Below are 17184 nucleotides of genomic sequence, written 5' to 3'. Positions count from 1 at the left end.
TACTGGTTTAAAGTTTGGTAAAACAGAAAATAAAAAAACAAATTGTGATGTAGCATCAGAGAAAAGTGAAGTAATTAAACTTTTTACAGTTGTGTTATTAAAAAAAACGTGTAGCTGGAATTTGTTTGTTGTCATGAGCTGAAGAAATTCACTACAAGTTTACTTCATTGTTGTGAATAAACTTATTAGAGCTCTTGTTACAGTAGTAATATTGCTAGTCCAGAAGTATTGTAGTGCACACCAGAATGTAAGCATGTTTTAACAAAATCATATAATAGGTTGAACAATTGCCAAGTTTTTTATATTTTAATTTAAAGAAGAATGAAGTTTTGAGCTAGCTCTCTTCATCAGATTATACAGCTTACAACATGCACAGAATTCAAAGAAATTGCATGTATAGTATTTGGAATGTTGAACATGAAATTTCTTTCCAAAATTACATCTATTACATAAAAATTATAAGTCATTAAAAGATAAAATTTAAACAAAAAATGGTAAAATCTACATGAAACAGCAACAAACAGATCTGTGGAGTTGCTATGGGGACTAAAACGTCCACACCTTTGCCAATTTTTATATTTCATACACCAAAAATCTTTTATTTATGGATTACATCCGTGTCTAAATATGATTTAAAAACTTTTCTACATTTTGTGTCTTCTTTCCACCTCTCTTTAGAATTTACTTGGGAATATCCAACAGAACACTCCCCTTTCTGGACATTAACATATACATACAAGATGACCATCTGACCACTAGTATACATTACAAAGAAACACATTCACACACATACCTACATTAATCTTTACATACAAGATGACCATGTGACCACTAGTATACATTACAAAGAAATAGACACAACTTCATTAATCCTATACACACAAGATGACCATCTGACCACTAGTATATATTACCAAGAAACACATTCACACACGTACTTACATTAACCTATACATACAAGATGACCATCTGACCACTAGTATATATTACCAAGAAACACATTCACACACATTAACCTACACATACATGATGACCATCTGACCACTAGTATACATTACCCAGAAACCCTTTCACACATGTACCTACATTTCACATCTTCCCACTCGTACAGTAACAGTCAATACTTTACTCATAATTTCTATGACTACACAAACTATGTATTGATGATAACGACTATAGATCTAAATCGGAAGTGAAAACCTATTTTTCTTAGAGACTCTACCCTGATTCTATCATCTATGATAGCTAGCTCATAAACTCAGGAGCAAACACTCAACCCTACCAAGAAATAATGAACCGATCATATTCCGGGTGATCAGATTTACCTTACTTCTACCAATGTTTTACGAGTCTATCAGTTTCTCCATATAGTTCTTGTAAGCCCCAGATTACATACAATACAGTGATTTTCTGATAATGATAGAAGGGTCTAAATGATGAACAAATGACCAGGCTTATCATATGTATAAGTATACCCAATTCCCTCACATCTTTTTTATTGATATTACTAACTACACAACTAATAAAACGTGTTACAAATGCAACATTATCTTCCCGACTCCTGTTCCTTTTCTTTTGTTTGTCATTAACAGTGAACATTTTGTTAACCAATCTTTCAGGATAACCATTAAATTATTAAATTTTATTGAGATCTCCTCTTGCCTCCATTAGATTACCATGGTTTTCACAAATATGTGAAGGTCTTGTTAAATAGCTAAAAATCACAGCCGTCTTCACAGTCCATCATACAGCTTACGAAAAAGTGATGCACAGAATTTAAAGAAATGGCATCCACAGTATTTGGAATATTGAGTGTGAAATTTGTGCAAAATTAAATCCATTACAACCAGATGGTTGTAGGGTCCCCAGACTATAGATCAATGTCCTTTCCGGTCATTCTCTTTTGTGAATGTCTGTCAGAGCAATAATAAGCACTAGAATTAAAAAATCCTCAACTGTATGGTTGTTGGTGATGAATTGTTTGCCTACAGGTGTATCCTGGTTCTGCAGTTTAATATGGTTTAGATGTTCTCATGCTCAATCACCAAGTCGGTGGCCAATTTGTATTATACATTGTAAAAACAAAGTATACAGTAAATGATATATTCAGTGGTACATGTCTTACGTTAAAAGTTGTGTTTTTTTTTCCTCATACATGTGTAGTGCTGTAAATATTTGGGCAAGTGACACATCTGTTTCATTTTGTAGTGTCATTTTGTTTTTGTTTGTCATTATTCTGCACCAGGATTTCTTTCAAGTTTTTTTTCATCTCTTTAAGAATTAATAGGTGTGTCCTTGAAAAGAGATTTAGTGGTAGGTTCTTCATTAAGTATTGTGTAATTGTTTAGTATATTATCTTTGATCTTCTTGTTGGTCTGATGGTATGTTAACACATGTTTTTAGTATTAAAATGAAAAGAAAATGTCATGGTTTCCTAGTCAGGAATCACAAGGAATCATTGGATCTGAGAAGGCTTCAGTTGACAGGGATAAAGATGTACCACTTTAAATGGTGGATCTCTGTATATTTATATATGAATGTTTATTAGGCTGGAATATTCACATGAGTGATTTTTTGGTATTAATTGAATATTTTCTTCACCACTATTATTCTCTTGTAACATTTATTACTCTTTGCTTTGTCATTGTTGATTACATAACTGTATAACAGATGATATCTGATAATTCATTGTTGTTATTTTAAATTATACCATCTGTTTTGTTCTGTATGGTGTCTACATTTTCATAAAGTCATAAGTTCTAATGTTGAAGAATTTCTATTGGTTACTGGTTGTTTGTCTTCATAAAACAATATTGCTAGTCCACGGGTGTTTCCATATAACTTACTCTCTACTAATTACGTATGAAAACCTCATCAGCTGTTTATAACAAGAACCTAATATTTTTATCAACATCCCTAGAAACATGGCAAGTAAACTAAAATGAGAGGATAAAATAATAAAAATAAACCTAAACATATCACCCACTTAACATGTGAAACTAAACATTACATTCATTGTGTTTGGTGTCATCAGATTCTACTGAATAGCTAGCATTTCATATAGGGAATGTTTACCCAAAATTCACATATAGCAGGGGAGAACTTAAAGTCTTGAACTCATCTGCTTTTCCTCAGTACTAACCATTGATATGGATTATTTTCTGAGACTACTTTGACTATATCTATCTAACTGACCTAGTCTTTCCACACATAATGTATAGAAAGAACCAAATGTAATTCTGCACTCAAACCTGACTCATGCCTACTGTCTTTGGTCATGTTAACCCATTACACTGTCTCTTTATGAGGACTGAAGTCCAGTGATTGTGCCTGATGACAGTGGTCAATGCACAATCTAATTCTGCTATTACTTCAAGTATAAGAATGCCAGTGAAAGCACCATTTTAGACATATTTTAGACATATCTCAAAGTTTGCCTTAGACATTAATGATGGTGACACTGTCCAAATTAAATATGATTTTTTTTTTTTTACTGGTTATAGTTCTTTTTGGTTTTAACCTAACAAACTTAAGTTTTAGGTGATGTCTGTACTTACCACATGTTCTTTCTATTCCTGATTCAATATCTCTTTGAAATTCAGTTTCTGTTTTCAGGTTCATAACATTATAGAATGAACTATCCTGATTCTCATCATCACTGTAACTGAACTTTGAAACATCTTGTTGCAGATCATCAGGCTGTTCCATTTTCACTTGAACAGACATGTTCTAAAATCAAACAAAGCTTGAAAGGGTTAACAGAAATAACAACTAGTGTTAATATTACATACAGTCTCCACAGTTCACTAACTTAAAACATGATGATATGATTAATAAACCTAACATTTCAAATTTAGTTATGTAGGTAAGGAGTCCTAAACTATATAAATACTACATATTTTATGTCTGATTCTATAGTCAAACAAAAAATTTACATACAACACATTGAAACAAGAAATTATTCAACAGGAAAGACTCAACAATGACTTTCTTATTTACCCAAACTGAAAATAAAAATATTGAGCTTCATATTGATATTCTACTGAAGCAAAGCATCAGAGACACCTGCAGAAAACATTGGGTAATATAATAAACAGTGAGAAAAACAAAATATCTAAAAAAAGTGGATAAGCAAATACATACAAAATATTGTCTTCAGTTTGTTTTTATCAAACCCTTTGAAATTCACTTAATTTACACGGTCACGCTATAACTTAAACAAATGCTATAATTCACAACAAACGATTCTTTCTCAATACAGCTTTGAAATTCACTTAATTTACACGGTCACGCTATAACTTAAACAAACGCTATAATTCACAACAAACGATTCACGCGCTTGACTCAATTGTCCTTCTCTATCTCTGTCTGCAGTTCAATTCCATTTTTGCCGACAGTTCTTGGCGGTCTTATATACAAGAATACTGCACATCTAGTAAACACTGAAGGCTTCACGAACGGACATGAATTTTCTCATGACGTGTTACTAGCGTCACATGACTTCCGCTGCCGTAACAATATATATATATATATATACCATAAGTCTAAAAAAGTAGGCTTAACCTTATTCACCAACTGACAGAAAAAAAAACAAGTGGTCAGAGCAAAAGTGATATATTTCTTCTTTCTGATGTACATTCTATATTATATCTTTATTAAATTCACTAAACTATATCAATCACAATCTCCTTAGGTTAGGTTAAGTAAGATAATTAAAAATAATAAAAATTCTTCATGAAGTATGCTCATGAACAGATTGTAGGTTATGTGTTCAATACAGTAACATAAGCTACACATTTGTCAAGTGATTTACAAGTAATGCTGGATTTTTAGTTAGACACAAGTGTAAGGGCAATAAAACAATTAAAATTAGGTATAAATAGATATATACTGTTAGGAGTTTTAAGGTATTTGACATAAAGAGACTGTAGTTTCATGTTACAACTTAGAGCCATTCTAGAAAGAACAAAATGTATTTGGTATTTTTGTATGGTGATTACAAGGTTGGTCAAATCAAAGGATTGTGTATAGAGATAATGTAAATAAGATAACACAAAATATCATTTTACTGATATTTATTTACCATATTTTAGAGATTATTCAAATGAAATTTGATAACTTTAAGATGAAGTAAGTATTTAAAATCTTAGGAAGAAAATCACTTTGCAATTGGAGTTGTCAACACACTAACTCCCTATATTCATGAACAGATTTTCAGTAGAGATACGTAATTAAACACCCAAGATTTTGTTTACAAAATACTACTAATGTTTAAAGAATTTCATGAAAATATGGTATAAAAACCCTTATGTTTTGTATTTTTTATTATGTTTACAGTAGGGTTACGATATCAATTATACCAGTCAAGTCTGTTGGTAAGTGTTGAGCCAGTTTCGAATTATAATCTATAATTTCATACCAAACATATTGACATAAATTCATAAAATAGTGGTACAATTAAATTTTGAATTCAAGTCAACAAACAAGATGACATGGCATTTGACATGTGAGCTGTCGAGATATGGTTATGTAGATGTTTAGGTAGACAAGCATAAAAGAAGCATATCAATTACTACATCATATATAACATTCTAATGTATGTCCATGTATAATATCAGTTACTGCAACACATATAACATTCTACTTTACGTCCATGTTTTATATCAATTACTTCAACACATATAACATTCTAATGTATTTACATGTATTATACCAATTACTAGAAATTATATAACATTCTAATGTATGTCCATGTATTATATCAATTACTACAACACATATAACATTCTTATGTATGTCTATGTATTATATTAATTACTAGAACACATATAACATTCTATGTATGTCCATGTATTATATCAATTACCAAAACACATATAACATTCTAATATACGTCCATGTATTATATCAATTACTAGAACACATATAACATTCTATGTATGTCCATGTATTATATCAATTACCAAAACACATATAACATTCTAATGTATGTCCATCTATTATATCTATTACTACATCACATATAACATTCTAATGAACATCCATGTTTTATATCAATTACTGCAACACATATAACATTCTAATATATATCCATGTATCATATCAATTACTACAACACATATAACATTCTAATGTATGTCCTTGTATTATATCCATTACTATAACACATGTAACATTCTAATGAACATCCCTGTATTATATCATTTGCCATAACACATGCAACATTCTTATCTACGTTCATGTTTTATATTAATTACTATAACGCATATAACATTCTAATGTGTGTCCATGTATTTTATCAATTACTAGAACACATACAACATTCTTATGTGTATCCATTTATTACATCAATTACTATAACACATGCAATATCCTAATCTATGTCCGTGTATTATACCAATTACTAGAACACATATAACATTCTTATATGTGTCCATATCTCATATCAATTACTACATCATATATAACATTCTAATGTATGTCCATGTATTATATCAATTACTACATCACGTATAATATTCTATTGTATGTCCATGTATTACACCAATTACTATCCAATAATACAAAATTACCTGTCTTGGCTGTGTTTCAGTGGACTAGTATTTTGTAAAATACAGTTACATTTCAATTATTTTACATAATATATGTATATACATGAATACTATTTACAAATACATTTTTAAACTTTATTTTTTTAAATATAGAACAATAAATAAAGAAGTAAAGCAAATAACTATCTCTTCTAGTTACGACCTTTGTACTCGTTTGCTGCTTGTCATAGGTTGCTAAGCCTTATGAAATTTTTCACATGGAGGATGTGAAAAGAAAATGTTTTTTTAGGTTTTATATAAATGGTTTAAATAACCAAAAAATAAAAAATTACTAGATTCATACTATAGAATTCCACTACAACTTATCATGTGTAGTAACTAAGTAATATTTGGGTCTAAAACAATATGAAATTTCGATCTCACATAAGACTTACCTTATCGTTTGAAATATTGTGTGAAAAGAAGGATCTTACCACAATAACACATCAAAATGGCTGAGAAAACCACTAGGGGTACATTCTGAGCTTGTGATTCATTATTCATGTCATATATTAAAGTGTACACAATGGAGCATTTCAAAAAATGGAAAGATGTGAGCACGGCCACTGTGTTTGATTCAATACACGAGTTATATCTTAGCATGTAGAAAAGAAAAAGAGGTTCTTATTTTATATCATAGCTTTGCAATATTGGTAATTTGAAATTCTAATTTGTTCGAAATATATAATTCAAACCAGTGCTGCATTCAACATACCAAATGATACACACAAAAAAATCAATGTTTAGTTGTGTTTTTAATATTTACTTTTAAATTAAGGAATTAACTAATTCATAATACTAAAATATGCAAGGAGAAGATGGAAGGATTGCGTGGATGGAGATATTAGAGAGAAAGGCCTTGTTGGGGACAATTACGAGGACCGAGGAGAGTGGAAACATGCTGTCAAAAATAGCGACCCCGTATAGATACGGGAAAAGCTACAGAAGAAGAAGAAGTGTATGATGAAACTGAGCTGCTGGAAAACAAAACAGTTGATCCATCAAACAGTTTATCTAAACACTCGTGACATCACTGCATTTGAGAAATGAATTTCAAGATTGCTTGCTTCAAGATTTTAAGTGGCACATGGGTTGGTAGCAGATATTTACAAAAAATTTGTTTTTGTGTCAAAAGATATTTATTACTTACAAAAAAAAGAGTTTAATTACATATATATACGAGGGGATTCTAGTTAAGCTATACTTTACACATATTCTTCAGGAGTAAAGTGTTCCTCTAAGGGTATGTTTGGTTTTTGTAAACCATTTCAATCTTGATAGATCATCCACCCTCCAGTGATCCACAAGAACCTTGTGGATTCATCCTTCTGCTTCACAAGTACAATAGACTATGTACAGGAACTAGTACTTGTTTCTCTTACTTCTTTTTTCCTGGAAGTTGCCTGGTTCACAAACGTATTAGGGCTGCACTTCCAGATACAAGTTATTTTACAGGGTTGCACCTCCAGATACAAGTTATTTTACAAGGCTGCACCTCCAGATACAAGTTATTTTACAGGGCTGCACCTCCAGATACAAGTTATTTTACAGGGCTGCACCTCCAGATATGAGTTATTTTACTTGATCACTCTTAAGTCATGAGGTCCATTGAAGAAGATGTATTTATATTTTTGAGCAAATTATGCAGTGGTCAGTGCTGTTCAATTCTAAGATCTTCTAAGCTTTGGTTATACAACTCTTGTAGTTATCTCACAGGTGCAGGCGACCTGTCATGGGATTTTATCGGTGTTTATCCTACGGGAAATTGAACGTTAACAAGGTCAGCCTCTTTCTTCTGTTCTCACCGACAATTCCTCCTTTATGAAGTTTTTCTTAAGAAACATTTGATAACTATCTGGACATTATAAAGATTTTGCATGTGAAATTTGAAAATTTTCTGATGCATAAAAGTATTTTTCATCTTAAAATGAAAATTACTTTGTATCTTAGATAGGCAACATGCAAAAAGAAAAGAAAAGCATGAGAAAAACATTACTTTACAAACCTTAAGATTTAATTTTTAAAAAATTTATATTTTGCATATGAAAGCATTGTAATATTTACTAATAATGTACCAAATTTCATTAACATTTGCTGTGAAAACTATTATCAAGAACAAAATGGTTATGAGGTCATTCCCAGGGACCAAGTCCGTACTGAAAGAATTAACTCTAAATCTGCACTGTACGCCATGTTGAATCATACTTTTTTTCCATAGCTCCGCACGCTCACCTTTGAGATGGTGTGTTTCACAAGATCATTTGAAGGTGAATAACATCGTGATAGTTGTTTCGTAAATTGGTCCATCCCAGACCATACCACCCATGGACTTCATGGGTAAAGCAGAAAGGGATAGCTGCATATTTTGTCAGGCCTTGATTCAATAAATCGTTATGGTCTGCTTTTCAAAATAGGGTTTCATGATCACACATTGCACTGTTTTGGGCGTTGACCTTCCTCCATGCTCTCCAATGCATCCTCACCCTCCTTTCTTCTAGTGGAGTATAGGAGTCCTTATCACTTACCAATTCCAAGCTGCTGGGGTGGTTGACCATAGAGGCACCCTGCTGGATGGGTTCCACATAAGATGATTATAACCATTCAGTTCAGAATAGGATGGTGGTGGTGTTCTGTAAGTGTAGATAATGCAATATCCTCTGAATTACGATTACACGTACAGCAGAGTGAGATTTCAAAGTGCAGTTCACGCTTCGATTGGGAACCCTCTTCCTACCCTTTTGTGGATGTTGGTACCCTGCAGGCTGGTTTTGGTTTTTGAGTGAATCAATGAACATAATCCTTACACAGGTTTTGGGTTATCTTTCTCCCTCAATTCCTCTTTCTGTCTAGTGGGTCACATTAGAGATACGTTAGACTATTCTAATTCTATCCTTAGTTTTCCCTTGTTCTATCTTGTTACATGGATGTTACTTCTTCTTGGATAGTCCTGACCTGTTTCACGATCATGGAAGTTGATTGCGTACGATAGACTTCCTTTCAATACCAGATGTCACGTTCCCGGATCGATTTCTCAGAGCTTATCCTGTCTAATACTTAGGAATTGAAGTAGCTGTAAATTCCCCTGTTCTTGGTTTGAGGTGAAGATGATATGATCCTCATCCTACCCTCGCACTGATGTCGGTACACCACAAGGAGGTTTTGGATGTAGTTGACTTGACAAGTATGGTCTGCCACGCCCTAGCCACTCTACACTAGGATGCATTCTCATTTACCACTTTATTATTGTGGAATTGAGGTACTATATCTTACTCCAGTTAGGATCTCTTTCCTACCACCTTCTCTCCTACTAAGATGTGCTCCTCTCATTTTCTGCCCTGATTTTTAAACATTCTACAACTAGGTAAAGAGTATACTTGGGTAAGAAGTGGTGTGATTCCTCTCTTTAAACCTTCAGATCTGACTCTCTCATCTACAGGGGTGATCTTCGGATGCTTTCTGTGAGTATGTCTGTTCTTCCCTCACACTGGTCCCGCCTTCTAATCAATGTGGGATTCTAGCTCATCTTGTGAGCTGTGGGAAATACCATAACGGAATTAAATTTTCAGTATAGGAAAATTTTAACTTTTTAGGTTTAAAATAAATTTCAAACAGATACTTACCTCTGTGATGCATGAATGTATAAATACATCAACAGTCATCTCTTGTATTTCTCAGATTTTGTTCTTATTCTCTAGTTTGATTATCAGTATGTTTTACCTTTGTCTTTCTCATGTTCCTGATATAATGAACATCTTAGCATATTCCTTTTCTTTAGTTTGTTGGCTTCTTCCCACAGGGTGGATACTGAATGGACTGGCATCCTATCCAGGGGAATATGTCAATATTGAAACTGGAGTTGAGTACTGGTTCATCAGTGCTACCTCTGCCTTTGAATCAGTTGTTTTCAAGGTCATTCAAACCCAAAGTCTTGTATTTGTTGAGAGAGAACAACTAAGCAGGAAAAGACTTATAGTATTTTATGTAAAATTATCAGTTTTATTTAGACATTTAAAATATAAAATTTGATTTCAAATCTGTCATGTGAAGACATGATTTATCTCTTTCTGGCTTAAAGTTTCACTATAAATGTATATCACCTAGCCAGTTAATAGAAACTTACACTGTGTATGAATAAAGACATAAATTTGTTTACTTGTGTTTCTTGTTTTAATGTTCGTAATTATTTTCTACACTTTTCTGGTAATTGATACTTTACTGGTGGATGTTACTGTATCTATGAACCATAGAGAAAGTTGTACATTGTATGATATTTGAGTATGATTTAGTGAAGCATGATTTATACTCAGACTTGTTATAGACAAATCTACATTATTTATACTTCTACCAACAGGAAAAGCTGGTTCCTTACAAGAAAGACCTTTACATACCATTTTGAAGTCTGATTTAGTAAAAGAGGAACAAGAAGAAAAGTATGAAGCAACAGAAAAACCTGAGGTAATTTGTAGTCTAAAGATTTTATAGTTTTATTATTGAAGTGATCGTATAGCTGTAATGATGTCTTTTGGGGTTTAATTTGACTAGAGCTGAATCATTGTTCAGATGTTTGTAGTCTCAGTATTAAGAAATTCACTAACAGTTTAGTAAACTGTTCTCTAGAGCTGTTACAATGTTACTGTATCATTAATGTTAAGTATTCACATGTGCTACGCTGTTCTTATTGTTATTTAATGTAGGATTAAATGTGTTCACAGATGTTACACTGTTCATATTCTAGTATAAGTGATAGCTCTAAACATACTTTACACTTATTATTTCAAGGTTAATGTTAACAGTTCACAGATGTTACACTATTGTTGTAGCATAAATGTTAAATGTATAGCATGTTTCACCGTTCGTATTATATCATTAATGTGAACAGTCCACAGATGTTACACTGTTCATATTGTATCATTAATTTTAACTGTCCACATATATTACACTGTTCTTATTGTATCATTAATGTTAACTGTCCATAGATGTTAGCTGTCTACAGATATTACACTGTTCTTATTGTATCATTAATGTTAACTGACCATAGATGCTAGCTGTCCACAGATATTACACTGTTCTTATTGTATCATTAATGTTAACTGTCCACAGCTGTTACACTGTTCTTATTGTATCATTAATGTTAGCTGTCCACAGATGTTACATGGTTCATATTGTTACGTATATGCTTGTTTGATAATTTCCGGTAAAAATTCTTTCCGAGTGACTTCAGCGATACAAGTCCTTTCTTAAATAAAACTAGTTTATTCTTTCTCAATACAACATTGGAATACACAGAATTTCCACGGTCACTTTAACTTCAACACACGCTATAATTCACAACGAATCACACACTTTACTTACGGTCTATCTGCAATTATTATCTCCGCTTTATTTGCCGGGTTATATAATAAAATAGAGGGCATCTGGCAAACACTCGAGCCTTCATGATCCTTCTAGAAACTCATCACATGTTACCAGAGTCACTTGACTTCCGCTGTCGTTACACTATTGTATCATTAATGTTAACTGTCTACAAATGTTATACTGTTCATATTGTATCACTAATGTTAGCAGTCCACAGATGTTACACTGTTCATATTGTATCATTAATGTTAACTGTCTACCGATGTTATACTGTTCATATTGTATCACTAATGTTAGCAGTCCACAGATGTTACACTGTTCATATTGTATCATTAATGTTAGCAGTCCACAGATGTTACACTGTTCATATTGTAACAATAATGTTAGCTGTCCACAGATGTTACACTGTTCATATTGTAACAATGATGTTAACTGTCCACAGATGTTACTCTGCTGATATTGTATCACTACTGTTAGCTGTCCACTGATGTTACGTTGTTCATATTGTTTCATAATGTTCACAGACATTACAATTTGTATCATTAATGCTGTCTTTGTAAGTGTTTATATATTTATTACATATAATTAACTCTGAAATTTTATATTTATATCATTATGTAAAGTGTACTTTTTACTGTAATGTGTTAGTAATTTGTATTTTTATTAACCTGTTGAATATGTTGTTTGGTTTTAGAACATATTTGTCATGGTGACAAAAGAACAGTCTGATGATTTACCACAAAGTGAGGTTATTTCAAAGTTCAATGAAAGTAGTGATGATGATTTGGATAGTTCAAAATGTGGTGTTATCAATGTGAAAACAGAAACTGAATTCCAAGAAGATTTACAGTATGTTGAATCTAAGTTGGAAAGTACATCTGGTAAGTAGAAACATCTAAAAACTGTATATTAACAAACACTGGCTTAAGCGAAATGGTTGAATTGTTGGTACTTTTGTAAATGTTATTGAAGAAACTATTAATTTGAGATATATGAGATCTGTTGTTCATGGGAATTATTGTGTGAAATGTTTTCAAATAATAAAAATGACAAAATAATTGATAAGATGTTGAAATAAAGTTTGAATGGAAAGAACAGTCATTGTTACTATAAAATGAAACAGAAGAAAACTTTTAATTGTGTAGTTTTTGACTTCCATTTTGTATAGACTTTGTAAATAGTGGTTGGGATGAATTTCAGTTTTAAAATATACAGAGAATATACTGCTGTGAGTATAGGTTGGAAACGGTTTTTGTATTTCAACACATGCAGAGAATGTGCTGCTATGAGTAGTGGTTGGAACCAATTTCTGTAGATTAGTATTTCAACATATCTGAAAAATGTGCTTGACACTGTGATTGGTTCTGATATTGTCAAAACGTAATTGTTGAATCAAGTACTTATGATAGATCACAAAAATAAGGTAATGTATGATACTAACTATATTAACTATGTTACATCATATATTTTGATCTTAGATATAAAGACCAGTGTGAACATCTGTTGTGGAAGTGAGTGTCCTGGTGATCATGTTTTCAGAAAAGAAGATATGTTTAGAGCAGTGAAGAAATTCTTAAAGTCAGACAGTGATGTTTATGGAAAAACAAATTTAAATAACTTAAAACAACCTGATATACAACAGAGTGTAGATAAACCATACAGTCAGGTAATCTGTGGAAATGAATCTGTAACAGTGGATTACAAAAACCAAGACACAAGGATACATACTGAAAATAACCCATATCTTTGTATAGTGTGTGGAAAACATTTTGGAAGAAACTATAGCTTAAAAATGCATCAGAGAATACATACTGGGGAGAAACCTTACAATTGTACAGTTTGTAAAAAACAGTTTGGAACAAACAGTACCTTAAAAATACACCAAAGAATACATACTGGGGAGAAACCTTACAGTTGTACAGTTTGTAAAAAACAATTTCGAACAAATAGTGAATTAAAAAAGCATGAAAGAAGACATACTGAGGAAAAACCTTACAGTTGTATAGTTTGTGGAAAAGCCTTTAGAACAAGTGGTGATTTAAAAATGCATCAGATGATACATACCAAGGAGAAACCGTACAGTTGTGCAATTTGTGGTAAAAACTTTAGAATAAATGGGGAATTAAAAAAGCATAAAAAAATACACACTGGGAAGAAACCTTATTGTTGTGCTATTTGTGGAAAAGACTTTAGAACAACTGCTGAATTAAGAATACATCAGATGATACACACTGGGGAGAAACCCTACAGTTGTGCAGTTTGTGGTAAAAACTTTAGAATAAATGGGGAATTAAAAAAGCATCAAAAAATACATACTGGGGAGAAACCTTATTGTTGTGGAGTTTGTGGAAAACAATTTCAAAGTAACTCTAATTTAAATATGCATCAAATAATACACACTGGAGAGAAACCATACGGTTGTGAATTTTGTAGAAAACAATTTCGAAGTAACTATTACTTAAAAATTCATCAAAGAATACACACTGGAGAGAAACCATACAGTTGTGAAGTTTGTGGAATAAAATTTCGAAGGAACTCTTATTTAAAAATGCATCAGAAAATACACACTGGAGATAAACTTTAAAGTAGTGAACTTTGTGGAAAAGAATTTTCAAAGAAACACTTAATTAAAAATTCTACATAAACTACACGCACTGGGTATGAACTATACAGTTTTGCAGTTTGTTGAAACAGTTTGGAATCAGGGCTGGCCTTAGGAGGGTGCGGGGTCTGAGGCATTTGCCTCAGTAGCCTTGCCATAAGGCCAACCCTATTTAGTAAATGAAAAATGTACATTATTGATAAACAATATTGTTGTCTGCTGTGTTGTTCAAACAAATGAACGTAGAAATTGTTTAAACCAGATAAGACAGGATTAAGTGTATGGATCTATTTTTGATGTGCTTTAATACTTTTAGTTGGGAACATTTGTATGTAAGGGTGTGAAGTGGTAGAATGAGAACATATTGATTAATAAAAGATGATAAAATTAATCTGAATGGAATAGAGGGCCAGAATAGTCATTGTTTCTATAATGAAACAGGAAAACTTTATAACTGACAGTTTTTCTTCCTGGTTTTTTTATGTATAGACAGTGAGTATTGGTTCGAACCAGTGTCTTTATATTATAATTTCAACATGTACTGAGAATGTGCTGTTATGAATGATTTACATTGATTTGATTTTCTGAACACTCGCAGCCTTCTGGATTCTGAAACTTCAATGATCTCAAATCCCTTCAGTCTTATTATCTTTTATGTTGAAGAAAGTAATCATTCAGTTTGTACTAAGATTATTCTGTTCTAAAGAATGAATAGAATATTGATAAACAGTTTTATTTTGTCTAAATCTTGGTATTTTTGGTATATAAGTTACATATAAAACTTTTGAAAAGGAACTTGAGAATATTGATTTCATTAAATATGTTCAGAGAAGAGAGATTTTGTTATAATCAACCACTTAAAATGGGAAGATATCTCTTAAAATTAACCCAGAAATCACTAACTCAAAGTAATATTGGTTGTTGTAAGAATATACCATCATATTTACATAGTTGAATTTAGACTTAGTCTTGAATATGGACTTATACCTACATTTTTCTGTTTTCAGTATTAATTCAATATAGAAAACTTTTTTATGAAGTGTGAAACTGTATAAATTGCATCTTAATTATTTTTTATCTTAAATGTTTGACATTCATTGTAAAAATCATTATATTTAATTTAAAAGCTCATCAAATAAAGTAATGTATGAGGTATTTATTATTAAAACCTGGTGTGGCATTTTAGTTTGGGTGCTCAACTCACAATCTACAAGTCATGGGATCAAAACATGTTAATTAACATGCTTGCTTTTTCACCTGTGTAATGTGACAGTCAATCCTACTATTGGTTGGTAAAGAGTAGCCCTAGAGTTTATAGTAGGTATTGTTGACTAGCTTCCTTCCCTCTAGTCTGTCACTAGAGATATTAGTGATAAACAATACAAGAAAAGGAAGCTTTATCACTTGGTTTAAAGTTTGACAGAGGAATAGGAGGAAGAACTTTCTTAGACTATGACGGTTCTGCTATGATTGGTGTCTAGCGAAAAGCTTCAGCAGATATTTATTTGCAACATCTCAACCAACAATTGGTCCAGTTATCAACGCTATTTTCAAGTTTTTAACAGCTCGACTTTCAAGATCTACATATCTACATGTGCCGATGTTTCCGTTTATCAGCGTTATATTTTAAGATCTGTGCAAGAACTCAGCTAACAGATGTTTCCGCATATAAAAGTTATCTTCAGGTTTTATACACCAACAAACTTTTCAAACATATAACATTCTAATGTGTGTCCATATATTATATCAGTTACTATGGCACATAGAACATTATAGTATATGTCCATGTTTTATATCAATTACTACAACACACATATAACATTTTGATGCATGTCCATGTATTATATCAATTACTACAACACATATAACATTTTAATGTGTGTCCATATATTATATCAATTACTACAACACATATAACATTTTAATGTGTGTCCATATATTATATCAATTACTACAACACATATAACATTTTAATGTATGTCCATGTATTATATCAATTACTACAACACATATAACATTTTAATGTGCCTCCATATATTATATCAATTACTACATCACATATAACATTATGTGTATCCGTGTATTATATCAATTACTACAACACATATAACATTTTAATATATGTCCATGTATTATATCAATTACTACATCACATATAACATTCTAATGTGTGTCCATATATTGGAGGGGAGAAGGAAGAACCTCCATATCCAAATCTCTTGCCTATATAATCATCTTCCCTCCTCATCTTTAAAATGCTTAAAAAAAAAGAAGTTAAATATTTAATCAAAAAGTGCATATAGTTTTTATTTTATATGGTAATGGTTAGGTTATGCTATGAGATAAGTCTATTTATTAATTAATTACATATTTAATGAATAACTGCTGATTAGTTTTTACCCTCTATTTCGTGCTTCTGTCTTCAGAGAAGTCTCGAGAAGGACTGTATCTGGTGGAAGAATCCGGAATTCAGATATGGTTCGTCTTGTTAGAAACGAAGGTGTGCTACCTACCCTTTTTTATGGGTTTTAGCCCTACTGGTTCTTGATTTGACTATTTGGATGCTTTCGAGAGAGGTATTCAGGTTGTGCTGACTTCTGTGGTAAGATATTAATGGACCACACACACACACACAAC

The 17184-nt window shown here is 31.8% G+C and overlaps 1 protein-coding gene across 4 annotated transcripts in view; it reads left to right on the top strand.

Annotated features, from left to right (window-relative positions):
- Positions 1-15602, top strand: part of LOC106457439 (zinc finger protein 664-like) — a 36922-nt gene extending 21320 nt beyond the window's left edge. For all 4 annotated transcript variants that reach the window (XM_022383376.1, XM_022383375.1, XM_022383378.1 and 1 more), the window contains exons 3-5: positions 10942-11045; positions 12640-12826; positions 13424-15602. In XM_022383376.1, the coding sequence (XP_022239084.1) occupies positions 10942-11045; positions 12640-12826; positions 13424-14529 (1397 nt within the window). In that variant the 3' untranslated portion in view covers positions 14530-15602. The remainder of the gene's footprint in view (positions 1-10941; positions 11046-12639; positions 12827-13423) is intronic.
- The last annotated feature ends 1582 nt before the right edge of the window (positions 15603-17184 follow it).

Source organism: Limulus polyphemus, unplaced genomic scaffold (genome assembly GCF_000517525.1).
Source record: "Limulus polyphemus unplaced genomic scaffold, Limulus_polyphemus-2.1.2 Scaffold331, whole genome shotgun sequence".
Taxonomy (NCBI): Eukaryota; Metazoa; Arthropoda; class Merostomata; order Xiphosura; family Limulidae; genus Limulus; species Limulus polyphemus.
This window is presented reverse-complemented; position numbering and strand designations above follow the sequence as displayed.